We start from the raw sequence: 27404 nt of genomic DNA, 5'->3' as shown, positions 1-27404 counted from the left end.
AGGTTTGCGAAACGTTGAGAATGAGGATGATTTCACAAGGCTTCTCAGCGTCATTCCTCATCATCAATCTTGAAGGGTTGGACAGAGCCAGAGGGCCAGCCACAGGAGCAGCTAAGCCGACTTGACACTAACCCTCTGTTAGGAGAGCACAGCACAAAAGACAGCTAGTGGTACTGTAGATCATGTTTACACAGAAAAGGCTTGTGGCACTACTGATTGTTAATATGTGGGTTCATACATTCATACTATTGGGTTTGTATGGATCACACCATGACACAGTCGTAGCATCAACTCAACACTTGTTTACTCACATCAAATCACATAACAGAACCTTACAGACTCTGACACAGTTTGGCTTGTTTTAACTGGTCAAAGCGCTGCTTCATCTGCCTCTGCTGTCTGGTGACTGAGGCTCTGACCCCAGGGGCAGGGGCTTGAGCCTGTCAAGGGGCAGGACGAGCTCCCGGCCGAGCATGAGGGAGGCTGGGGAGACCCCTGTGGTCGAGTGCTGTGTGGTTCTGTAGCGAAGCAGAATGTGGCAGATGGCCTGTTTGAAGGAGCACCCTTGGGCTAGGTGCGCTCAAATTCAAATTCCGTTCTTCAATGTCTGATTGAAATGCTTTACACTCCCATTGGCTTGGGGATGATAAAAGGCAGTGTGGACATGATGGATGCCCTTGCTCTCCAGGTAGGAGGTGCAGAGACCAGTTGAGGTCCCTTGTCAGTGGTGATGGTCTTTGGGAGGCCCAAGTGGGAGAAGAGAGTCCCGGAAGTCAATGTTGACCTGAGAGTTAACAGAGCCAGTAGTGGTGACCTCGGGCCATTTTGAATGAAGGTCGCATGCAACCACCAAGAAGCACTGATGGTGAGGGACCCCGTGAATCTCACTACAGATGTCCAGCTGCAGGTGCTCCCAAGGCTCGGAATGCCAGGTGAGTGGTTGCAGGGGTGGGGGGAGCCTGGTGGCCAGTCTTGTCACTCATAAGGCAACCAGAGCAGTCCTTGAACAGGGCCTCAATGTCTCTGTCTATACCTGGCCACCATACCAGGTCTCAACAGTGCTGTTTCAGCTTCACTATGCCCAGGTGGCCCTCATGCGCCATAGTCAAAACACACACACAAACATTTTACATTTACATTTCAGACATTTAGCAGACGTCTTTATCCAAAGCGACTTACAACAAGTACATTTGTCTAAGTAAGTGAATCATCTATACCTCAGTCATAAGAAAAACAAATCTATGCTAGGACCAGGGGCTATTGGCAGTCACAATGCTAGAAGAAGGAAGAATTACTTTTTAAAAAAAAATTTTTTATTTACAGTAGAGAAACTGTACAGGGGAGTAGTGGGGATGAAGAGGTCTTTAGGAGGGACAGTCAAGATGTAGATTGAAGAAATATGTCTTCAGTCTACAGCGGAAGATAGGTAGTGACTCTGCAGTCCTGACAGCAGTGGGAAGCTTGTTCCACCAGCGGGCACCAGGACAGTGAAAAGCCATGATTGAATAGTGCGACTGCTGCATCCACATAGAGGCGGCGGTGCCAGGCGGTTAGCAGAGGTGGAAGAGCGAAGTGATCAGGCAGGGGTTTGGGGGCTGACCATTGCTTGCAAGTAGGGAGAGGCTGTTCCCTTTGCCTCCCGGCAGGCGAGCAGCAGGGTCATGTATCTTATGTGAGCTGCTACCGGGAGCCAGCGAAGGGCGTGAAGGAGGGGGGTGACATGGAAGAATTTGGGGAGATTGAACACCAGGCGGGTGGCAGAATTCTGGATGAGCTGCAGAGATCTGATGGCGGAGGCGGGGAGCTCGGCCAAGAGTGCCTTGCAGTTGTCAAGGCGGGACAGAAGTGTCTGGACCAAGAATTGTGCTGCTTCTCTCGTGAGGAATGGACGTATCCTTCTGATGTTGTAGAGGAAGAATCTACAGGAGTGTGCTAGGGAGCACTAGGGACCACAGTGCAAAGCTTGTGTGCTACATAGGTGTTGTTCCAGCAGGAGAGCTCCTGTTTGACTTGAGAGGATGCAGCCAGTTCCTCTGGCACCTTGTGTGGCCAGCCGTTCTGGACATTGGTACGGACCTGGGAGAGGACAGGGTCCTGTTCAGAGGCTTCCTTGAGCTCCTGCAGAGAGACAGTGGCTTGGGAATAATGTTGTGTTCCACACACTCAGAGCCTGTGTGTGGGGCTGGGGCAGAGACAGAGCGAAAGAGAAGCCACAACATTTTATCTGGCTGGGGTGAACTGCAGGGTGTTGTTATACTGATGAGGTGGTCAGACCAATGGTGTACCCTCAGCGGTCTATGGCCTGTTCCTGACGTGGATAGTAATGTTGTTAGTGCCTGGTGGTCTGTTCTCAGTGTGAAGGAGTGGCCATTGAGGCATAAGTGCCACCTTTCACAAGTCCAGATGCACGCTAGCGCCTCATGTTTACCCACAGAGTACTGCTTCTCAGTCGGGTTGAGGACGCGGGAGGCAAAGGCGATGGGCTTCTCAAATCCGTTCTGCATCTGTGACAGCACAGCCCCTACAGCTGTGGCGGAAGCATCACAGGTGACGAGGGTAGGGTTGGAGATGTCGAAGTGAACCAGCACTGGAGATGAGGTAAGTTGTGCTTTGAGGGCACGCACACAGTGTCAGTGCACGCCGGAGACCACACCCACAATTCATCCTTATGCAGTAGTTGGTGCAGTGGAGCTGTGGTGGCAGGGTACTGTGGCAGAAACTTCAGGCAATAGCCTGTCATGCCCAGAGAGGAAGCAACCTGAGCGGATGAGCTGGGCTCGGGAATGGCCTGAATGGCATTCACGTTGGACTGGAGTGGAGATATGCTTTCTGGAAGCAGAGCTGAGGCCAAAGAGCATCCGGGTATAGCGGAACATTCCTGCATGTGTCACAAAAGCTGTGAGGCTTCTGCTGCTGGGGTGGAGAGGCATCTGGAAATATCCCTTTCTGAGATCCAGCTTGGAGAACACAGTAGAGTTGTAGCTGTGAGCTCCTCTGAGGTGGGAAGTGGATATTTGTTGGGGATCACAGCCTTCTTCACTGCATGCAGATCCACACAGACACGCAGAGCACCAGGCTTCTTCTTAGCCACCACCAGGTTTGAGACCCAGGGTGAAGCGTCCACTGGCTCAATGATACCAGCTTCCAACGGCTGCTGTAGCTCAGCAGAGACCCCACCACGGAGAGCCAGTGGTGGATGACGGGGGTGACACAGGGGTCCAGGAGAAGTTGGTGGGCAAAGGCAGAGAGGCAGCCTAGCCCTTCAAACAGTGTCGGCCAAATTTGCTGCCATGGCGTGGTGACAGGATTGCAGACCCACCCATATCCAAGAGGGAGAACCCCAGAGCAGTGAAGAGGTCCAGACCCATCAGGATGGCCCCACATGAAAACCAAAGTTGGGCAGAACCTTGGTTCCATACCAAACAGTCACTTTACGTTAACCAGATCAATTCTGGAGTCACCATAGCCACAGAGGGCAGTAGAGGGCGGAGACAGTGGCAGTGGGCTGAAAAATTGTCTGTAAGTGTCAATGTTCAGGAGAACTGGCACCTGTGTCTAACAGCAGAGGAATGCACACATCACTGAGGTTAACTGTGCATGATTTTACTGCCACTGGCTCTGAGTTCACATTGTGAATAATGGTGGGTACAGACTGAGAGGCGTGGCCTTCGGACCCAGGAGCAGAATGGCAGTGTGGGGGGACATGCAGCGTTCGGCCTGTAGAGGGTGCTACAGGACCGTGGCCAGGGTCACGGGGGACGAGGCTTTGTTGCGCAGCTGGTGCGAATGAAGCCTCGTTTAACGAAATGGTTAAGATGTGTGTGCCTCTGCTTTCAGTAGGTGGGCTGGGAACGGCGGAGCACGAGAGACTAGAGAGAAACGTCAACTGAAAAGTTGCCGAGTGTTTGGGAGGGCTGAAAAGAACATTTGTGAAAACGTTTATGAATAAACGGGACCTTTCCCTCACCACACCACTGCGTCTGCCTCTGTGTACAATGGAACTCGTTACAGTGGCGCCCAACATGGGGCACAGAGGAATGGAGGCGTTAAGCGCGGCCATCGGAGGGATGGCCCTCATACTGGAGCAGCAGGCTCAACTCCAGCACAAGCAGCAGTCCGCAATGGGAGAGATGGCGACGGCGAGGGCTGAGGACCGTGCCCTCCTCCGGGAGCTCGTTGGGGCCATCAAAGTGGGACCGGCGCCCGGGTCGCCACAAGGTCCCCCCAAGGTACACCCCCAGAAGATGGGGGAACTGGACGACCCGGAGGCGTTCCTGGTGGTGTTCGAGGGGATGGCGAGGATCTCGGGGTGGCCGGACGGCGAGTGGGCGTACCATCTGCTGCCCCTCCTGTCGGGCGAGGTTAGACGGGTTAATGCGGTCTCCAAGTTCGATGCCTACCCGATGCCCCGGGTTGACGAGGTCTTGGACCGGCTTGGCACGGCCAAATATTTCACGACGTTGGATTGCACGAAGGGATACTGGCAGATTCCACTCTCCCCGGTATCCCGGGAGAAAACTGCATTCTCCACTCCGCTCGGGCTATTCCAGTTCACGGTGCTCACTTTCGGGTTGTTCAGAGCCCCAGCCACTTTTCAGCACCTCATGGACCGCATTCTGCCTACCTGGATGACATTGTCATTCACAGTGACACCTGGGCGCAGCATGTGCAGAGTGTGGCGGCGGTTCTGCGGTCCCTGAGGCAGGCGGGGCTGACGGCAAACCCGAAGAAGTGCGTGATCGGGCGGAGGGAGATCCGGTATCTGGGGTACCACTTGGGTCGAGGGGAGGTGCGGCCGCAGATTGAAAAGACTGCGGCCATCGCCGCCTCTCCCCGGCCCAAGACTAAAAAGGAGGTGAGGGCCTTCCTGGGGCTGGCTGGCTATTACCGGCAGTTCGTGCCGGGATTTTCAGAGCTGGCCAGTCCCTTGACGGACCTCACCCGGAAGGGTGCCCCGGATCCGGTCCAATGGTCGGGCCAGTGCCAGGGGTCGTTCGAGGCCCTTAAGGGTGCTCTTTGTGGAGAAACGGTCCTGTATGCGCCTGATTTTAACCTCCCTTTCTCCCCACAGACGGACACGTCGGATAGAGGCCTAGGAGCGGTGCTGACCCAGCGCGTGGAGGGGGCTGACCGGCCGGTGCTGTACCTGAGCCGCAAACTATCGGAGAGGGAGGGCCGGTACAGCACGGTGGAGAAGGAGTGCCTCGCCATTAAGTGGGCGGTCGGCGCCCTCCGCTACTACCTGCTGGGTCGCGCTTTCACCCTCTATTCCGACCATGCTCCCCTCCAGTGGCTCCACCGCATGAAGGATGTGAACGCGAGGATCACCCGGTGGTATCTCGCGTTGCAGCCCTTCAACTTTTCCGTCGTGCACAGACCGGGGGCGCAGATGGTCGTGGCAGACTTCCTCTCCCGTGCAGGGGGGGGGAGTAGGCTGTCGGCCGGCGTGTCCCCGGCCTGTGTCGGGCGGTGGGGGTATGTGGGGGACATGCAGCGTTCGGCCTGTAGAGGGTGCTACAGGACCGTGGCCAGGGTCACGGGGGACGAGGCTTTGTTGCGCAGCTGGTGCGAATGAAGCCTCATTTAACGAAATGGTTAAGATGTGTGTGCCTCTGCTTTCAGTAGGTGGGCTGGGAACGGCGGAGCATGAGAGACTAGAGAGAAACGGCAACTGGAAAGTTGCCGAGTGTTTGGGAGGGCTGAAAAGCCAGAGACAAACATTTGTGAAAACTTTTATGAATAAACGGGACCTTTCCCTCACCACACCACTGCGTCTGCCTCTGTGTACAATGGAACTCGTTACAGGCAGACATTGGCAAAGTGGTTTTGCTTACCACAGTTACCACATGTCTGGCCACGGGCTGGACAATTCTGGGCTCTGGTGGCATGAGACCGAATTCTGCAGTTGCCGCAGGACTGCTGTGGGCGTGGCTGAGAGCACTGCTGCCGTGCCAGCTGCACTGTAGAGGTGTCAGGATCCAGCGCACCACTTTCACTACAAGAGGAGGAGGCTGTGTGGCTGGATGTGGGCACTTGTTGCTTAGTTAGTGTGGCAGCACGTTCAGCTGCACTCTCCACAGCAATAAGTTATCTGGCTCAAGTCTGTCATACACTTTATCGTTGTTTGTGTGTTCAATCAACTGGTCTCGGATCATCTCCTCCTGAAGCGTGCCAAACTTGCATGTGCTAGCTAACCCCCTCAAGTTAGCCACGTACTGGTGAAGAGATCACTGGGAAGCTGATGGCGCTGAAGCTGGGGAACAAATAGTCTGTTAAGGGGGGGGAAGAAGGTGCGAAAAAGAAGGGGGAAAAGGGAGAAAAAAAGGAGAAAAAAGAGCGAAAAAAGGGAGAAAAAAAGGGAAAGCGCCGTCTGAACACAATTCGCTGTAGGAGAGCACTTTATGAGTGCTCGAAAGGCCCACAGCTATGTGTAGGCAAAGTCATTGGTCCCGAGCACACACTGGCCTTCTGATCCCAAGCAGTGTTGGAACGGTGCCTTCTGAGCGGCGCTCATGTCTGCTAGTCTAAAAGATAGAAGATACATTTCGAAGGACCGTAACCAGCGACCCCACAGTATCGGAAAGGAGGGAGGTGATGGGAGAGTGATATTCGCCATTGTCGTCGCCAAATATTGGGTTAGTAATCAATTCAATGCTTGTTTACTAACACCAAATTACATAACAGAACCAAGCAATCAAACACGTATTATCTAACTCAAGCATCACACAACAATCACAGCGAACACTGCCATGAACTCTTATGCATCACTACTAACCAAGTGTGCAAACATAACACATACAACACTTAAAGAAACACTTTTTATTAAAGATAAACCAATAGCCCTGGAGGTAAGAAACACAAGGACATAGCTTTATTGCTAACATTCTGCTCTGTTCTCAGACAGACATCAACAGAATACACACACAATTTGCAGGTAATTGTTTGATGTATTATGTATTTTTTGAAAGCTTAAGTGTGGTTCTATCCTAAGGACTCAACAGGATGCTTCTCTTGATGAGTCCAAGCCTTTACATCTCCTCTAAACTGGAAACACCTCTATAGACAACAACAAACTTCAATCTACACTTTCTTTCTGTTTATCTGGGCACTGTCATTAACTGCCAACCAAAAACCAATGGAAGTCACCAAATATGTGATTTTGTAATTTGGATAAACTAATCTTTTAACCTATGTTTTCCCTAGACAACAAAGCTGTGGTAGAATATTTGAGACCAACTTTTCTGTCTGTCACTTTCAGCTTAACCCTCCTCTGGATGGGTGCATGCAGAGCTGGGACTAGGACAGACAGAACTCTAGCATCTTGGACCGGACACTACAGGAGATCCCTATTCAGAGGTGCTGGGAGCATATTGCCCCTGGGTCCTGTTGAACGGGACTGTTGGGTTCGCTCTGCGAGGTATGCTGCCTTCGAGCTAGGTGATAGTCACATGACCATTAGAGAAACTGGTCATATGAACTACACTCTTAGGAGAACCCTTTGAACGGTTCTACATGGCATCAACAAGGGTTCTTCAAAGGGTTCTTCAACACCCTTGTTGGTTCTTGGTAGAACCTTCTTTTCTACAAGTGACACAGGTTAGGGTTGGCAGTAATAAGTGTTGCTTTACTTCCTGTCTGAAGATCTCTTCAGTAGTGCTGGATGATGCAGACTGGACACTCTCAGTGGAGCTAGCTCTCTAAGACTCTTTACTGCCGCCATAGATTCTAGCTCCTGACTTGATTAGCTAAGTGCTCACATGGTGCAGGCACTGAATGAAATGCCAAGCTTGTACAGGTCAAATTCAAAATAGCTTTGTTCACATTATCTAATGACAGAAACAAATGTTAGCCTTATACTCACAGTCTTGGCTCTATGTGGAACCAGCCCTAAGAACCCAAAGCCAATTTTTTAAGAACATTCTAGAGTCTGTATTTTGACATTACAAACCTTTTTCCTTACCAAAGAGTGTTACAAAACTGGAGCAATCTTTTCTAATTTTAGCAAGGGTATGTTTTGTTTTTTTCCACTTTTATAGTGAGATAAAATTGTAATTTCACAGGTAAATATCTGCTTAGCAGAGGGACTATCAAGGTTAAACAAAACTGTACAAAACATTGGTAAGATAGTGGGCAACAATAATGGCCTAGCAATCATGCAAGTAACCAGTATTCTGTGTTTGAGTGTGTGTCAGAAGCTGGTGCTGTGTTACAGGGAGACTCTGTTTGGGTCACGCAGCCTCCCCCTGGCCTTCTCTGTCAGGTCAAGGTCAATCCTAATGCCCTGGAACTTAGCATGGAGACCAGGGTTGTGCAGAGAGTTTGTGATGGGCAGGGGCTGAATTTAGAGAAGACGCACTTTAATTGCGCGCACAATGCCGATTTTTAAAAATAAGTAAATAATATTTGGCATGGAATGACTACATTTTCGTTGCCTTGCTGCTACTAAACAATTAATCTACATGGCATCAAGTCTTGTGAGGTGCCCATGACTGTCACCATCAATGCCTATGTGCGTGGCTGGTTGTCTGCTGTACATTATGTTTTCTCACTCTGCTAGCATTCAACAACAGCATGACCGAGTTCGGCAACGGCACTCTATTTAACTAGACTTTAGTTTGTGGAGGAATGGAGATTGCTATTGTTGACTTTTATTGAGTAGCACATAAGCAATACCATCCACGTAATAAAGACGAAAACAGGCCAACATCGCCAACGATCTAGGAGCCCATTGGTTCCAGGGTTTTGGCGTTGACCTTAACCTGGCAGAGGTCAAGCATGGGGCCATCACAGCTTCCCCCCTGCCCTCAAGATCAGAGACAGGAAGTGAGGGCTACACTATACAGCTACACATATACTGGATGTATAGACTGTTTTAACCCTGTCTGTTTCTCATGGTTGTAGTATGAGTGGCATATTAGGCAAAAGACCACAACACATTTGTGTATTGTTAGTCTTCTATCTTGAGTGAAGGATGAGTGAAGGTTTCTTTGAATATCTGTCACGCCCTCCACTTCCACCTAGTCTGTACCAGTTCCTCCCTCTCTCCTGTCTGTCTTTGTCTGTCTGTTTGTGTTGTGTGTGTGGGTGTGGCCAGGCTCTGGTTCCCTGTCACTCATCATCTCCAAAATTCCTGTTAAAACTTGATGCTATGCAAATGCTTAATGTAATTTTCTTAACGGTAATTGCTGTTTAGTGTTTCTGTCATTTACCGCAGGATTTCCAGAATATAATGTGCTGCTATGTAGTATAGCTGAATATCAATCAACTTTTGATAAGTGTGTGAAGAATTGTATTAAAAGTAGCTATTTTAGCAAAATTACTTATTTTAAATGATAGCCATCAAAGCCATCAAGATCTCATAAAACACTGTTTCATCAGACTAACATGTTCCAGAATGGTCTGTGAATGTATGGATGAGGCATAGGGGGTTATCTCGCTGTCTCAAAGCATTCCTCGCAGTCTCAAAACAAGACAGGAATGGCTTTAGTCCAGCAGCTACTCCATTCCCCTTATTGACGTAACAGTGGCAAAGCACTCATGGGCACCTAAAATGAGCCAAACCTCCTACCAAACTGAAGCGCTCTTTCTCACTGTTGCCTCACACTGGATTAAGCCATCACAATTGATTATGTCTCATCCCCATCTCCTGTATTTCTGTAGTGTAAGAAGTACATTGCAACACACATCAAAGGCAGAAAAAACGCAAAGAAGCAGCAGTTTGTGAGGTATGTCTTGTCTGGCCAGAGCTCAATGTCCCCACCCATCAAAACTCACCCCCATCCCTCTATGTCTAGGAGGTTCAAAGAAAGAACAAAGTTCACATCTCTGAACATGTTTGGCTGAAATCAAATTATTCTTGGTAGATAGACAGTCATGTACTGTAGACCACAGCTAAAGGGCAATAAGAGGACAGTAAGCATCAAGCAGTCTCCCTGTTGAATACGAAAATCACAAACCCAGAGAAAGGAAATCTGACCAAGAGAATGAACCTATTTTTTATAAGTTTACTTGCAGATACAGTACAGTCAGAAATGTAGTATAAAAAGTACATTTATGAACCTATACATTTGACAAAAGCTGTTAAATAATGAGCCTTTTCACAATGTTGTGATTGCATGTATACCATAGAGAACAAATATCTATCGAAATAAGCTCAACATATTTACATTTCATATTCAGACATTTTACACCACACAGAACAATTGCCACACATTACAAAACAAAAAGAATCCTTTGGTTTGTCATGTGACGGACTGGGTGAGTAATGGAACACTGCAGAGGCATTTAGACAGAGTAGCCCTGGGGTTTGTAGGGCAGCAGGTTATACAGGGGGGCGAATGGAGGGGGGTTGGGATTCATATGGGTTATTTCTGGTAGATCACTCTGAGAAGAGCCCGTCACCACTGCTGGCGAAAAATAAAGGGAGGCTCTCTGAAAGATAGGAAAGAAAAGACAAAAACAGCTCAATTTAATTCAGATGGCATGACAGAGAAGAATTTGCAGTCATTCCATTTGCTCTTTTCCAAGTACTGTACAGAGTAGATTAAAACAGACTGAAAGCTATCACATCAGTGATATAAGACAATGAGCAGCATGAGTCGATAAATGAATAAACATGTCATAGATTCCAAATGGACTAATCACTCTAAAGGGTCCTTGTTGCTGCTTTATTAGTTGGTTTATTGGTTGGAGTCTGTTCTTGTTCTGGTTCTGCTAAGGCAGGCGCCAGGTGTGGAACCACTTGTTCCACCCTGCTGTTCTGTTAGCCTGAAGTTTAAAGCTGGTTTTGATTGAGGGTTAATGGAAGGAGGGAGGAGGAGGTGTAGACATCAGAGCAGATGGGAAGGCAGAGGGAGCAGAGTCAAACCCTATTTTTTTCTTTGTAGTATACCATCTCTGGCTGAGTCATCTCTATGGGCAGCAAGAGCATCTGTGGGTTCCCTTTTAATATCTTACACCTTTTTGTTATCTCAATATGATTTAACAAGACCAATTATCAGGTCCACTACTACAATGGAGGCTGTTGAAATGTTGGTAGGCAAGCAGGATTAGAGCCGCACCTTCAAACAATTACATGGAAATGTAAGATTAAGGTGTAAATACCACTGTTTCCATAGCCAATATATTTTGTCAATATATACACATCCCACTGGTTCAAGTGCTGGGCAGAAAAATGTATGTGAAGGAATGAAAAATATTTTAAACTTTGATTTATTGGTGGGACACACAAACAGAAAACATTTGGGACCTGGCGAAGACCCCATTTCGGATCTAAACATTGTCTGTTTGTGGGTCTCACTAATAAATCGCAGTTGGGAGCATATTGGAGTTGCGGCTACTTTCATTTCTTCACATGATTTTATTGGCCCAGAGTCAAGCAAAACACAAGTATTAACTGTCAACTGTTCCAATGCTAACAGTGGAGGGGCTAGAACAAACGTAAGGAGTAAGGACTGATGAGGCAGCTGGGAGTTGGAATCACTCTGGTCAGTATTCTGGAAGAGAGCTCATAGTCATGTAGGTTCATGTAAGTGATAGTTGTTTGTTGGGAAAGGGTCTAGAATGGATATCAGTAGTTTAGAATGACACTAACTTGTTACTCATGACGTCATTCATGGACATTTTCATTCATGGACATTTTGGGGTCACCATGGAGACTGACCGGGTGGAGCTGCTGATGTCCTGTGTGTGAGCTGGTGTCCATCAGCAGAGGTGCCGTGGGAGAGGAGACACCTCCACCCTCGGATGATGAGGTCACAGAGCTGCTCCTCTGTCAAACCCAGAACCCCCCCCCCCCACACACACACACACACACACGCACACACGCACGCATTAGACATGCCATGTAGACATATGTATACCTGTCCTGGTCTCAGTTACTGCTACTGTAGTATAATGTATAACTGGTTGAATTGGTAAACTCACTCCACAAGTTGAAATACCCCCTTCCGCGCAATGGAATTGTTAACTTTTCTGTAGCATAGCTGGTTAACATTGGATGTTTCAGAGGGCGGTCACATGTTTTGGCCATACAGAGAACACAAGATGGAGTGTGAGCTTGTGAGTGAGGAAGCAATACTGTTTTCGCATTACAGATGCATACAGAAACACACTCTCTCATCCAGACAGCCGGCTCTGTTTACTGTATCTTCTGGATAAATCCACACCTGAACTTATTGTGTAGCAAACTATTTTGTGATAGTTGGATATGTGTATATATTTGTTTATCAGGATTCCCATTAGCTGCTGCACATGAAGCCACTACTCTTCCTGTGGTCCACATAGAACATAAAACACATGACAAGTACAGAACAGCTATAGACAGAACAGTTACAGTATATTCAAGAACAACATAAATATACAAGAACAACATAAGATAATATAACAATGAATCAACATAGCTGAGATTAGGGCTGAAGAATAGAGAATGGAGCTCCCATCTGCACTGTAAACAAATGGAATGTTTGGGTGATTATCTAAAGTACCAACAGCCCCCAAAAAGCCCAGATTTTGCCTTATGCAAGCCATTATTATCTTGTGATCTCATGTCAACAACCATCCTCTCTCTGCTCCCCATCACAGAACCTACGCCTGTGCTGAAATAGCCTGCCACAGAGATGACAAACATTTGATTCAGACCACATCAGTATCGTCTCTGTTATCAAGGCCTGCACCCAAACACCCACCCACCCACACTGACTAATCTCTCAGGAACGGGAGAGAGTTATAGCAATGCCATGATATTTGGGGGGTGGGGGATGGTGTAGTTCTGAGAAAACAATTATCTGTCTGACGTTGATGTGTGTCTTTCTGGGTACATCCTGCTGTGTCTCCCAGCTCTTTCGCAGGCGCTGCTCCTCTCCCCCACCTCCATGAAGCCATAATGCAATCAGGGTTGTTAACTCATTTCTGCTGGGACATTAGACATATGACCAGAGCTATCTATTTCGTCTGAAGTGACATTTCAAATTTGGATTACAAAAAAGAAAAACTTTGTTTTCTGTTGTATTACTACATTTCCCCCAGCAAGTCCTGAACAGATATCATTACGGAGCAAAGCCTTGTAAACATTAAGATTAGATTAAGATCACGGTATTGTCCATTTTCACAGAGTAACGGAAATTATTTACTTTCTTTATTGCCTGTGATACTTCTGCTACTCTCTGAACATCTCTCTCCTCTACAGAGGTTACACTAAGGCACTCCTAAAACACAGCTTAACACACTTTGGCTTGTATGGACTCACCATATCAACTAGTTTCATCAATATTACTACTGGTAGTCATACCAAGTAACTTACAGTAATGGTAGTCATTATTAAGCAGTTTCAAAGATACCTACATGATGTGACACCTACATGATACCCCTTGAGTCTGTCCCTCATTCTCTCTGCCTCTGCATAGATTAATAGGCAACAGTAATAGATGAAGTCTCTATTGAATCAACATACAGTGGGATGTGTCTCTCACCAGGTCCTTGATGCTGCCCAGAACTGCTGTGGTGAGGATGCCGAGGAAGAAGGCCACTAGGTTGAGTGTGGTCAGGACCCAGATCAGCACATACAGGGACAGCACTTCCTGGCAGCTCCGCACACCCACAAACTCATAGTAGTTATTCAGGTACCCTCCACTGGAAGTCATGACAACAACACAATACTTACTGGCACTCCTTTCATGCACTTCAGCTTCAAGTGGAAGTTAACAGATACTATGTACAGTGCTTTAGGAAGTACTGTATGAAAGCACTAAGTTAAACACGTTTTTATTTCACATGTATTACAGTAAATGGAGGATGTGACTTGGTTAGACTAGCCAACCTGCACAGCCCTTCTAATGACACCCGTTCCACTCCCTATCTTTCCCATTCAAGTGAATAAAATGTGCAGTTCCTATGGCAGTGGCAGCAGAGAGCGCACCTCAGTAAGGAGCAGTAGGGGACTGTTAACATTGAAGTAATGCAGCTAAAAAGCTAAACATTTATCTCCAAACAAAAACCATGCATCTTGCCTGATCTTTAATTGTCCTAAATTATCTTTCCACTGATAATGACATATAAACTGTTGTACGAACAGACTTTTGTTGTCTCTATGTAAGACTATGTAAGACTTAGACTACACTGTTGCTTGTAAAACAGTCCTTTTACCAATTCCTACATGTTGTTACTGCTAGGGGTGTTCTAGGGGAGTGGACTCACCAATCTTCGCCTTTCTGTTCTGGTGGCTGCCTCTTCGAATCATGCGTGCTTGCAGAAACACAATAACTAATGTCCGACACTGCAAGTCCATTTCGGGGGGTTATATTATTATTAGGTAGGATAATATTGTTTGGAACTTAGAACAGAATTTTGCAATGGTGGCCAGTGGTGGCAGACTTCCAACAAAGGTTAAGTCCTTTAATATCGAAAATCATTTTTGAAAAGCCAGTTTTCGAAAAAATCTCCAATGGAGCCAATGTATTTTCCCTTATTCACTTCAGCACTCCCTTCTGGTACAACATGTTTTGCGGGAGTGAGAGTTCTCCTGTATATACAGTACATTCTCTAGTTATAGTTACTATTTAGTGTGTCATTATGAAATAAATAGTGGAATGATTTTGACATTAGAAGACAAATACTGATTTGATGCACTGATTTGCTTTCGCGACATTTTAAGTTTTGAGAGTTAAAGTGCATTTTTCAAAAGAAATGTAGTGTTTTGGCAAACGTGTTAATCGTTTTGAAAAAGTTTCATACTACTTACTTGTGCTCAAGAAATCTGCAACCCATTTTACACTACATTACACTAACATGTGTGTGTGTGTGTGTGTGTGTGTGTGTGTGTGTGTGTGTGTATAACAAAAAGAGAAAGAGATGCAGTTTGACTGACTTGGCACAGTCATACAGATCGCAGCAGTAGCAGGTCCCACTCCGCACCTTCATACTACATGACTCTACCAGACCCTGACAAGGCACCTGCAAGACAAAGTATTTAAAATCATTGAAATATATCAACTAGCAATGAGTGAAAAGCACAGATCAAATGTGGCATCCCCTGCCCTTTCCAGTGTCTGACAATATTATTGTATATTAACTATTGATCATATAGTTAGGCTTACAACTATAACATAGCAGCTATGATCAGATGTTGCTATGTGGGCTGTAGACTACTTACAGAGGCGTAGTAATTCTCATAGATGTAGCTATTTCCACTTGTGTAAAATTGGCATCTTCCTGCTTTTAGAGGACGCACATCCTGGCATGAGAGAGAAGGACAGATTTAATAACATATGGTGTGAGAAGTTAATAGACTCCAGTTGTCAGAAACACAGAAATGAAATGATCAAGTTCATGCAGCTGTTATGTCCCGCCCTGTTCCTTAGTTTATGTTTGTTTCATGTTATTTCATTTATTGTTTCCTGTTATTGTTTCCTCATCTTCTCTCTCATTTTAGACACTTCACCATCTGCCCTTGTGTGTTTCCCGCCTGTGTGATTGTCTATCCCGCCCTGATTGGCTTCACCTGTTCCTCATCATCCTTCATTGTGTATTTAGTCTGTGTGTTCCCCTGTCTCTGTGCCAGTTCGTCTTTGTGCCTTAACGTCAAAACGTCCCAATGATTTTCATAGTGTTTTTGTCTTCCTGGTTTTTGTCTTTGTTGGTTTTTCCGAGTTTGCCTTTTGCCTTTTCCCTGTTGGATTATCCGCCTCCTGTTTGTCTGACTACTCGTGTACCATACCCTGCCTTGCCTACCCGTTTTTGGATATCTGCCTCTCTACGAATTGTCTACCTGTGTACTGAACCCTTTTTCTGCAATTAAAGGACTATTCTTTTGGATTAAGCTTTTGTCCCAAGTTGTGCGATTGAGTCCTCTCCCTGCGTACTCCAGCCATTACAGCAGCCTTTATTTAGAGAACAATGCCAATTAGAGTGCATTTAGTTTTGGCTCTGTGGCATGCTTCACGAAAACATGACACTGATATACAGTGCATTCAGAAAGTATTCAGACCCCTTCACTTTTTCCACATTTTGTTATGTTACAGCCTTATTCTAAAATGGATTAAATTCAATCAATCTACACACAATACCCCATAATGACAGCCAAAAGAGGTTTTTAAAAATGTTTGCTAATTTATTGAAAATAAAAAGCTTAAATATCACATTTACATAAGTATTCAGACCCTTTATTCAGTACTATTGAAGCACCTTTGGCAGCGATTACAGCCTCAAGTCTTCTTGGGTATGACACTACAAGCTTGGCACACCTGTATTTGGGGAGTTTCTCCCATTCTTCTCTGCAGATCCTCTCAAGCTCTGTCAGGTTGGATGGGGAGCGTCGGTGCACAGCCTCCAGACGTGACGCTTGGCATTCAGGCCAAAGAGTTCAATCTTGCTTTCATCAGACCAGAGAATCTTGTTTCTCACGGTCTGAGAGTCCTTTAGTTTCCTTTTGGCAAACTCCAAGCGGGCTGTCATGTGCTTTTAACTGAGGAGTGGCTTCCATCTGGCCACTCTATCATAAAGGCCTGATTGGTGCAGTGCTGCAGAGATGGATGTCCTTCTGGAAGTTTCTCCCATCTCCACGGAGGAACTCTGGAGCTCTGTCAGAGTGACCATTGGGTCCTTGGTCACCTCCCTGACGATGGCCCTTCTCCCCCTATTGCTCAGTTTGGCCAGGTGGCCCGCTCTAGGAAGAGTCTTGATGGTTCCAAACTTCTTCCATTTAAGAATGATGGACGCTACTGTGTTCTTGGTGACCTTCAATACTGCAGAATCTTTTTTGTACCCTTCCCCAGATCTTTGCCTCGACACAATCCTGTCTGGGATGTCTACGGACAATTCCTTCGACCTCATGGCCTGGTTTTTACTCTGACATGCACTGTCAACTGTGGGACCTTATATAGACAGGTGTGTGCCGTTCCAAATCAAGTTCGAGTTCGAGTGTCATAGCAAAGAGTCTGAATACTTAAACGTAGGTAAATGTGATATTTCAGTTTTTTATTTGTAATAAATTAGCAAATATTTCTAAAAACCTGTTTTGGCTTTGTCATTATGGTGTATTGTGTGTAGATTGATGAGGAAAAAAATAATTGAATCCATTTTAGAATAAGGCTGTAACATAACAACAAAAAGTTAAGGGGTCTGAATACTTTCCGAATGCACTGTAAATGAAGAAATATAATTTGTGTAGCATGTGCATGCATATAACAATCTATGACATCTTGGCAACAGAAACCATGATTTCGTTTTTCAGGTTTTAATGAGAAACAGCATGTGAAACTGAAGCATATGTTACATATAATGCTGTTCAACACATATTACCACTGTGGTATGTTGACCACTGCACTTGAAAAACTAGTAGGCCTACTTATTCAGCTGGAAGCATTTTGAAGACCTTTATCATGAATCACAGACACAGACACACACACATACAAACACACATGGGCCAGTGGCCCAAGATATAGAGGAGCATGGAGCATACGGTAGAGGAGCGTGGGCATGCGGGCGGCAACAGTAGGCCTACAGGGGGGAAAAGAGGACGGTATGATGGAGAACCCTCGCCCAGGACAGCAGGTCTGCCATGTGGGCAACCTGTCTCACACAAGAGGGGGTACCGAGTCTTACGAAAATCTACTGACCTGCTCTACCAATCACATGACACTCCATATTGTTCATGCCCTTGAGAGCCCTTAGGCGCCAAACACCCACATCAAAGCACTCACACATACACTCACCAAACACTTTATTAGGAACACCTGTAAACCATCTTCTACACTTGTGGAGGTGGTGTAATGGTGTGGGGAATGTTTTCTTAGCACTCTTGGGGCCTGTTAATACTGATCCATCATCGCTTGAATGCCACAGCCTATTTGAGTATTGTTGCTGACCATGTGCAGCCCTTCATGGCCACAATTTACACATCTTCTAATGGCTATTTCCAACATGATAATGCACCATGTCACAAAGGAAAATTTGGGAGATTCACAGCTTGAAAGTACACCTGAAAAATCTGCAGGAATTGCGTGATGCAATCATGTCATGACCAGAATCTCAAAGGAAGGTTCTTCAACATTCAACATCTTGTGGAATCAATGGCACAAAAAATTGAGGCTGTTTTGAGAGCAAAGGGAGGCCCTACCCAGTATTAGTATAGTGTTCTTAATAAAGTGCTCAGTGAGTGTACATAGACCTACAATAATAAAATTACTCTCACAGACTGACACCGCATCCTAATTGCCCATTGTGCGTGCGAGCATCGAAGTGAAAAACAGATCTCTCCCGCTATAATCAGTTTGTGTGTCCTAATCAGCTGAGTCTGTGAAAAAGGCTCTGCGTGAGTCTAGGCTGTCAAGCACGTTAACAGACGCTCTGTCTCTATTTCAGAGGCACTCGCCACGTAGTTCCATCCACTGTGGTGTTGTCTTGCTCTGCCATCTGACAGATCATACCAGGACAGCCTCTGTAGCTCGCAGCAGTTGACACACACGACTGAGTATAGGCATCACGTTGTCACAAACAGTATTGTTTCCTCACACTCCAAGCTCACATGAGTCTTGAACCTGCGTCCTCTGTATTGCCAATACACATGACCGTTACCAACATACCCAATGTTAACCAGCTACACCACTAAAGCTAGCCATTCGATGGCACGGGTGGGGGTATTTCAAGTTGAGGAGCAAGTTTACTATCTCAATTGTCTGAATGAAAGAAGAAGGGGCCATGAGGTTTTCATAATGGCTTTAAATTAGGGTGTACAGATTAATTGATTAATCAAATAGAGCACCCTTTTTTCTTAATCTATGGGAATGCATTGTCTCATGTCAGATATATCTGTCTCACATCTCACAAACATTCATGGGATAGATCAAATGTAGCCTGGCTAAAATGTGATGTCATATCGTTACCTTGATTACAAGGTGTAGACCACTCCTAACTCAAACAATACATTTGTCATATAGTTTCATGTTTTTCACCAGTGAATGTCCTAGTGACATGACCATGACCTTGAAGCTAACAAATGTCTTTGGTAGTTGAAGTTGTAGCCATTATTTACTTTGGAAATGTACACGAAAAGTAGCATAGATGTCTTACAAGACAGGTCGTTCAAAGGCTCAGAGTAACACATAGGAATAACGCCACCTGTCGTAAAACAATGATGGGAATGGGAAGGACAATTCCCACCTTTGATTTGGAGGCCCTAATTTCATTGTTAGCCGAAGTACTCTATTACTCCCCCACTCATTGTTTAAGCCACACTTTGTGTTTCTTGTCCAGGAATGTTTTGAAAATCTCTGACCACCTAAATTGCAAGGTGAAAAATAGGGCAAAAAAATCTAATTTCCACATCAAATTAATTGGTACATTAATCAATTTTTAGGGAAGAATTATTCAACACATGCAGTGCATACTGTGTACAGTAGGTAACTCACCATGTTGAAGACGATGAAGACACCATCCACTACCAGACACAGGAAAGAAGCAATGATCCCCAAGCTGAGGAAAACTATGGCAGCCACAAGCTGGAGACAAGAGGCAAATAAGTCACTTCCCATTGCTGTGTCTAAACTAACAGTCTGATGAACAGGCTTTTTAATCTTTTACACCTTGGTTGGTTGGAATGATCTTATAAAATGACGAGATGCACAGGTTGAGTAGTAGGAAAAAAGGCATAGAGAAACACACTGAAAGCTATGGTTAACCTACAATGTGAAAATGTGTTTTCCAAAGGCTGTGCTATTATCATATAACACACTTGATTGAGTAGAGTGGGCATCCAACTGATGTTACAGCTGTATTCATTTGGAAACCATAACTGTGGTTTCTCATCAAATGTGATTATATTCCTCCTGATTGAGCACTGGTTTTATCTTATCTAGTGAATTGTTGATAAGAGAGCGCTTGCAGAACCATTCCATTGATAGACTCACCCTTGAGAGTCCAGCTTCTCTTATGATTATCACAAAGCCCAATCTGATCACCTCACATAGGCCCCAAAAGTTGTCTGGCTTTGACATAAGAGCAGTTCCATGTAAAAGTTCCATAAAATTTTGTGTCAAATGTCAGCTAAGACGCTATATGGTATTTTTGGTAAATTAAGTCAGAAATACATTTCTCAACCATCTTCCGTAATAAACATAAGCCAAGGCTTTGCTGGTAAAACATATGGAACATTCTGGTAAAACATATGGAAAAGTGTCTAAGAAAAAATCTACCAGAAATCAAGACATCAGAAATGGTTTGGCTTCTGCAAGTTAAATAATCATTGCCCATCAATCATTGTCTCCAGGTCATTCTGTTACCAAACATCCACATAAGTATAAGATATTTTAAAATGTCTCTGCCTCATGAGGAGCGAGGATAATGAAAGTTAACACAAGTAAGAAGTACAGGTAGACCTATCAAGTACCTGTGTTTTTACTGATATCGATTTAGTTTATTCATTAATAACTGATTAAAACTGGTAATTCTGTTGACAAATCACACAAATGTGTCACGCAAGTAACTGCCATTGAGAATGATGACTTGTTCTTACTGCAGAAGTGGGCAACATGTACAGTAGGGGGTTTGTCTTTATCATCAAAGAGCGCACTGGCACATATGGTGTGATGTCCCTACAACAGATTCTTAGGGTCCTTTCGACACTGGTTGCAGAAAATAATGTAAAGAACTTTTTAATTTTGCAGTGGGGATCTGTGAGGCAAACCAGGACCAGATAGGGTGTGTCTGTGTGTGTCTGCACGACATAGGCCTATGGGTATTTATTTTTCAAATTTATTTTTTTGTTTCCACTTCTAACATTTCTGTCAGCGCATTTGATCTTACAGGTTGTAAGACCTGGCCGTTCATGTTATATGACTACATGGTATCTGCCTTAAACAACTGTATAAGCTACCCAAACCATGTATGTGAAACAATGTTTGTTTTGTTTTTGTTTGTTTTATACATTTGTGTTTTGTATTGTCCTATTTGTCAAGTGTTTTTATTTTGGTATTTGTGTAATTGTGTGTTTTTGTGTAATATCATATTATTTGTGTCTTGTGTTTCCCTCTATAAAAAATGGAAGGAAAAGAATACAAACTGGCTCACAGATTGTAAGGAGCTGTATATTGCTTTTGTATGCCATCTTATACCTTCCAAACCACAAAACTGAACCACAAAGTTGATTTAAATAACATAAATGAAGGCAGATTTATGTTTCTTCTGTTTTGTGAGCTTGATCAATTACCCTTTTTAATGTTATATATACGTTGACATTATTATCTTAATGAGAGTGTCTACTGTATATTTATACCTCCATAATCCACAAACAATGCATTTCTGTGGGGGACCCATTTAGTCATTCTGTTACCAGGTGTAAACAACGAAAAATATTTTTTTAAACTCAAAGTATCATATGATAGCTAGCTAACACCTCACTCATTCTGTAAACGTATTTGAATCTTAATTTGTAGCAGATATTTAATAAACATTTTTCATTTTTAATGTTTTGGGGAGCATGGTTACATAAAAAAAACCTAGGGAGATTTTATGGGCATTCCGTTACCAAACTTTGAATCTGCACAGTTCTTAAGTAAATGTGTTTTTTTTAAATATATATTTTCAATGGGAATTGTTAGAAGTAGACCTTGTGCATGGAGTTGTATGGTTTGTTAAATGTTGCTATCAAGAACTTTTGTTTGGCATACTTTTTAAAGTGAAAAATCGAGTCCCAACAGTCGTTCTGTTACTGTGGAATTGCCTATAAGCAATAAATCATGTCAAAATTGCAGCATGATTTCAACAAAATGTCCCATATTTCTGCCAAGTTAACATGGGCTTGCGTGAGCAGGAGGGAGAGTGAGCGAAGAAGATAAGGAGGAATCATGACCGCCAGCAGAGAAAGAGAAACAGATGTAGAGGGACACAGACATGTGTAGCTCTGAGGGACGCTCTCTGTGTAGCTCTGAGGGACGCTCTCTGTGTAGCTCTGAGGGATGCTCTCTGTGTAGCTCTGAGGGATGCTCTCTGTGTAGCTCTGTGGGACGCTCTCTGTGTAGCTCTGTGGGATGCTCTCTGTGTAGCTCTGTGGGACGCTCTCTGTGTAGCTCTGTGGGATGCTCTCTGTGTAGTTCTGTGGGACGCTCTCTGTGTAGCTCTGTGGGATGCTCTCTGTGTCCTTAGGGAAATTATTCAGCTTCTCCAGAACCTCAACCCTTTTAAGCGGCTATGGTCCATTCCCTGGTGTGGCAGGAGTAGGTCCTGGATTACCAATGGCACCTAACCTGTGTGCATGTCTGAGGTCTTGTTGAGGTCTTGTTGTAAAAGGTCTTACAGGTGGCTTCTGTAATTGCAATAAAGCAATACTGATCACTAAGGACCTTTCAAAGACACATACATGCATGAACAAACACACACACACACACACACACACACACACACACACACACACACACACACACACACACACACAGACTCTCTCTCTCTTCATATACTTGCTGGTATGTTTTTGGTTTCAAAACATCAGACATTTCATCCTCGTGCTGACATACTTACTGTATTAAAGGTAAGCATGTAGTTTTGCTTTGCTGCCCATTTTGGTCACACTGAAAAACATATATACTGTATGCCATGTTTTAATAGCAGTAAATATGTTCATAACCTTGTTAACAAACTAAATAGCCAGTGCTTGACCTTAACACTAGAAAGCACTTTGTTTGGAACAAAACAGCACTCCTCACTGAACTTTCTTTATCATGTGATCTCATTCCTTGATCGCTACCGATTTAACATGGCAATTTGCACTATTAGCTCAAATCTATATACCGGACTCAGCCCTCTCAATTGGCCTAAGACGTTACAGATGTTATTCCCCCTTCACTACTCTAAGAGCCATTACCTCATTCTTAATGCATCATAAACATTTTCAATTTAAGGTTAACACACACACTTGAACATGCTTTTGTTTTCCATTGTTAAGTCCAATAATGAGCAGGTGAAAATAATCATCTGCATGCCTTAGTGTGTTGTAGCGTAAGGACCTGAGAAATTATGGACCACCTGACCTGTCACATTATCAACATATAATTCAAAGCTTATCCTCAGGCCTCCAGACAGTTAGCAAAAGATGTTCACACTTTTTACTTTAACACTTTTTACTTTATGTGCACATATGATTGGAATACTACTATGAACATTGTTAAATGAGAAGTTTAAATGCATTCTGGCTAATTGTGCAACTTCGTTTGAGAGGGTGCTATGTCAAGCTTTGGTGATGTGTTGAGACTGTGACAGGTCAGGTGGTCCATAATTTCTCAGGTCCTTATGCTACAACACACTAAGGCATGCAGATGATTATTTTCACCTGCTCATTATTAGACCTAACAATGGTAAATAGTAGGTGGTGGAGTGCCTATGACTCGGGACCTGAGGAACTTGACTGTTTATTTTCTCTTGTAGGTCCATCCCCCAGCACAAATAGGATGACATAGCACCCTCTCAAACCAAGTTGCAACATATGCCCCATGGGAGATGGGGTTTGAATCTCTCTCCCAAGTCTTTCTCAACTGTGTCCCCTCCCCGTTCTCTTCCACTTTGGGCACACAGGTTTTCATTCCTGTCTGTTGTTCCTGTCTTTGACTCTACTCCTTGTCATTGGTCATGCAAAGACCTGGCCCTGCATGGATGCAACCACTGTACTACTGTATATCCAAGATGATGAGATAAGGAGTTAAAACAGGAATATAATGAAATAAAATGAAAGGCAGAAAGGTAAGCAGAGTTGTGGGAGGATGGAGCACAAAGGAAGAGTTAGTGAGAAGTAATAGAAAGTACCAGTTGTTTACGGTTTTCCTGAAGACAGAGTCCAAGAACACCCAGGAATGATCCAAAAGCCAACTGCAGAAAACAAATAAGTAGCAGCCACTGTCAGACAATCAGGCGTCATGCTTTAGTGCTGAGTTCTACATGTTACAGAAGTTTACACACTGAAGAAGTTGGTAATGAGCAAAAGCTAAATTCCAATGATTTAATGGTTGTGTGTAACATTTTAATTTTGTTTGGATGTTCATTTGGAGATTATGGTTTGAAGTCTCACTAGAGACAAATGTGAAATTGTGAATGCATTTCACACTAATTTTTAACAATAACAAATAAATCCAATTGCAACCTTCATTGGCTTGATAATGAATTTAGTTTTGCTCAACAACAACCACACTTAATTCTTTTGGAGAGTTACCATTTGAATGCTACAGTAACTTCTATTCTATAAGATCTGTGGTTATCAACATATTTTAAATATACTGTATCTGTACTGTTATTTGGCATGGCACCACCATGGCAAATTATGGCAATCTTGAAGATGACGATACTCACAATGACTCCAGAGATGTAACCACTGACACTCAAGCTTTCTGTGCGAGTTGTTGTGAAGATCCCCAGGACCACCAGAAGGAGGGATAGACAGAGCATGCCAAGTACCAGCCAGAGAGCCCTACTCTTTCTCCTCATCACCATCTCTGAAGCAACAGAGGGGAAATATCATGGGACATATCATGCACAGTGGCCATGTCACTGCAGTAAGACCTCATTAGGATAGGCTCTCTTGTTGAAGTTATTTTTAATCTAAATTCTATCATATGCAAACAGAGAGAAATGGATGCCAGTCACTTACTAATAAATACCTTTAAAAAATGGTTTTGATAATATCATCATGCTAATAATTACCATTATTATTGTGTCATATACAGAGAGAACAATACAGAACTGACAGTAAAGACAAACATATTCACAATACTATACACATACTCTATCAATCTGCAAATACAAACACTGCACATGTAAATCTATGTGTGAATCATCTGTGAGAAACTATGTTATATGTCTCTAATTCTATGAATGGGAAATAAGTAAACAAATAAAAAACACATTATTTACATTTTTACGATGTCTTTTGATTACCCCTTTTTTCTTTTCTTTTTTTCTGCCGCAGTGTGTAAGATTCTCAGTTATTTTAAAGAAGGAAATATACCCCATGATTTTCAAGAATTTGATTATAAATACCGTACTAAGATAAGTAGCCTACAACTGTCTTGCCTTATCATAACCAAGTGTGGATTTCCAAAACCCCCAAATAACTCTAATTTAATTTAATTTAAATCTGTGTGTGTATATATATATAATATTATAAACTAAAACAATTAAAGAGAGCCGGTATCTAAAGTCATTGCTTAATTGATTCAACATTAGTTCGTGACAAAACGAACGAAAAATATACACTTCTGAAAGGACAGCCACCAGTGTGCCCCTATTCTAATTATTCACTGTAACCAGTTGTTCGATTCGATACACTAGTGCTAGCGAGTAATTGCTCAATAGCTACCTGTTGTACAGTGCGTGGGAGCGGACTTGTCCCAATCCGCTGCATCTCGAATGGTCCTGGTTGTCATGTTGTCCAGACAGATCCTCTACTTTACGGACACTGTTAGATCAAGTTAATATCCTCTCAGCTAAGACGGTCACGATTCTTCTGCAGTGCTGGTTTCAGAGTAGCTCCGCGGGTTTTGTTGCACACCCTTGAATCTCATGGAATGTTTTGTGCGAGATCATTGGTCAGCGTGCTCACCAAATACGCAAGCAGGCGCATACCCCTAGTTGCGGATGTACTTGTGTGTGTTCTCCAGGCCATAGCCCCATCTGTGACTAGGATTATATTTACATTTGGATGTTGTGTATCTGGTCCACAGCTGTAATTCACATTCTAATTGTGGTTGTTCATTCAGATGTGTTGTGATATGAGAAACGCCAATACTCTACATGTTGCTCTATAATAATATTAATTGCTCTATAATAATGTCTTCAGCCAAATACTGCATGTATTAACATAACAGTTTTATACATATAAAAGGATGATAATTGTAGAATGATCATCAATAATATGCTGCTCTGGCTGTTGTCTTTTCTGAGTCTAAATTCCCCCAAACACTATACTTGGACTTTTCTCTGTGGATCCCTGTTATGCGGAATAAACCAGTTGGCTTACACTATAGATGATTTAGGCCTACAGCTTGGACAGGCACAACATACTGTAGACATGGCAAGTATTCCTGGGCCTTTGTGGCAAACCTTGAGCTTGGTGATGCAACACATACAATTATTGCTGCCACATAACCTTAAATAACACATTACAGCTGCTTTTTGTTTATGAGACACAAAAGACACAAATGATGTGGTGTGTATCCATAGGACCATTGCATGTTCATGTTCATGTTCAAGTTCAAGTTTATTGGGATACTCACAAAGATAAACTGAAATACATGAGTATTTACACATGGTAAGATAAAAAAAAGAAAAGAAAACACTCACACCAACATACATAGACAGGAAGGACAACAAATAATGACAATAAAATATGTACATAATGTGCGTTGGTGAGCTATTATAAGTATCTCAATGGAGGACGGCAGTCAGGCTGACAGAGATAACTAGAAAAATTATAGTGGAAAAAGTTTAAGGATGGGTAACTTAGACAATAGATAAATAGATAAACTGGGTAGTTGAATGATAATGAAAATGAAAATGTAGGATGGACCAATGGATAAAAGATGCATGAAATAGAAATCAGTTATATTTTATGCAACTGATTGCATGCAATATCCAATCACATGACTCGTAATCCAACATCCTGTATCAGCAATGGTGACAGATCATCAATGTTTACACATGTATCAATTTGCCTGTATGCTGAACATCCCCATATTTATATTGCTGCAGTGTGAATATCGCTGTGCATGCCACTATTCACAAGAGCAGGCAGAGGACAGCAACACATTTCTTTGCTGGCTGGAATTAATATTTCACAGTGTTGCAAGCTTATAAACGTGAACTGGAGAGACAGCCTGAGCCTACTAGAACAACTTCAGTTTTGTTTGATCAAAACATAGCTAAGTTGGCCACCTCAAGTTTGGATAGGAGATAACCATGCTACATGAACTTTTATTGCATCAAGTTTCTTTGTGTAACCCTGGCTTAACTTGCGTTGCTTGTATTCAACTTTTCGAAACTCATTATATTTGTAATCTATTCAAACTTAAAAATTCAGATTTTAATATGGAGGTCTATGGGAACCAAAAGATGACATTTTTTAACCTCTGCTGCTCTTACATCTCTATGCTGTTCACACCAATCCGACTAAAATATGCCAACAACTCCACATGATCAACCCTGATAATAGCTTTCATATTCAACATATTCAACATATTCAACTGTTTTAACTATTAAGCTTTTTGTAACTCCAAAAACTCTCATCCGGTTAACATGGTGGAATGTTGATTTAGGCCAACATTCTATCTATCTATCTTACCTTAACAATCATCTAACCTTCTCTCATCTCTCTGGCTATCCTACTGTACCATCTGACCATCCTACTCTCACTTTCTTTCAACTACCTAGCATCA

The 27404-nt window shown here is 43.6% G+C and overlaps 1 protein-coding gene across 1 annotated transcript; it reads right to left on the bottom strand.

Moving 5' to 3' along the window:
• Nucleotides 1-10013: 10013 nt before the first annotated feature.
• On the bottom strand, nucleotides 10014-25447 carry LOC310822624 (transmembrane protein 255B). Its single transcript, XM_083695026.1, has 9 exons — nucleotides 25331-25447; nucleotides 24325-24467; nucleotides 23785-23847; nucleotides 19404-19493; nucleotides 15149-15229; nucleotides 14864-14949; nucleotides 13470-13629; nucleotides 11663-11770; nucleotides 10014-10431 (listed from the first exon to the last, which is right to left on the bottom strand). The coding sequence occupies exons 1-9, from the start codon at nucleotides 25395-25397 to the stop codon at nucleotides 10285-10287; spliced, it is 945 nt and encodes a 314-aa protein (XP_083551152.1). The 5' UTR covers nucleotides 25398-25447; the 3' UTR covers nucleotides 10014-10284.
• Between the last annotated feature and the right edge of the window lie 1957 nt (nucleotides 25448-27404).

This window comes from Argentina silus, assembly GCF_951799395.1.
Source record: "Argentina silus genome assembly, chromosome: X".
NCBI classification, from domain to species: domain Eukaryota; kingdom Metazoa; phylum Chordata; class Actinopteri; order Argentiniformes; family Argentinidae; genus Argentina; species Argentina silus.
This window is presented reverse-complemented; position numbering and strand designations above follow the sequence as displayed.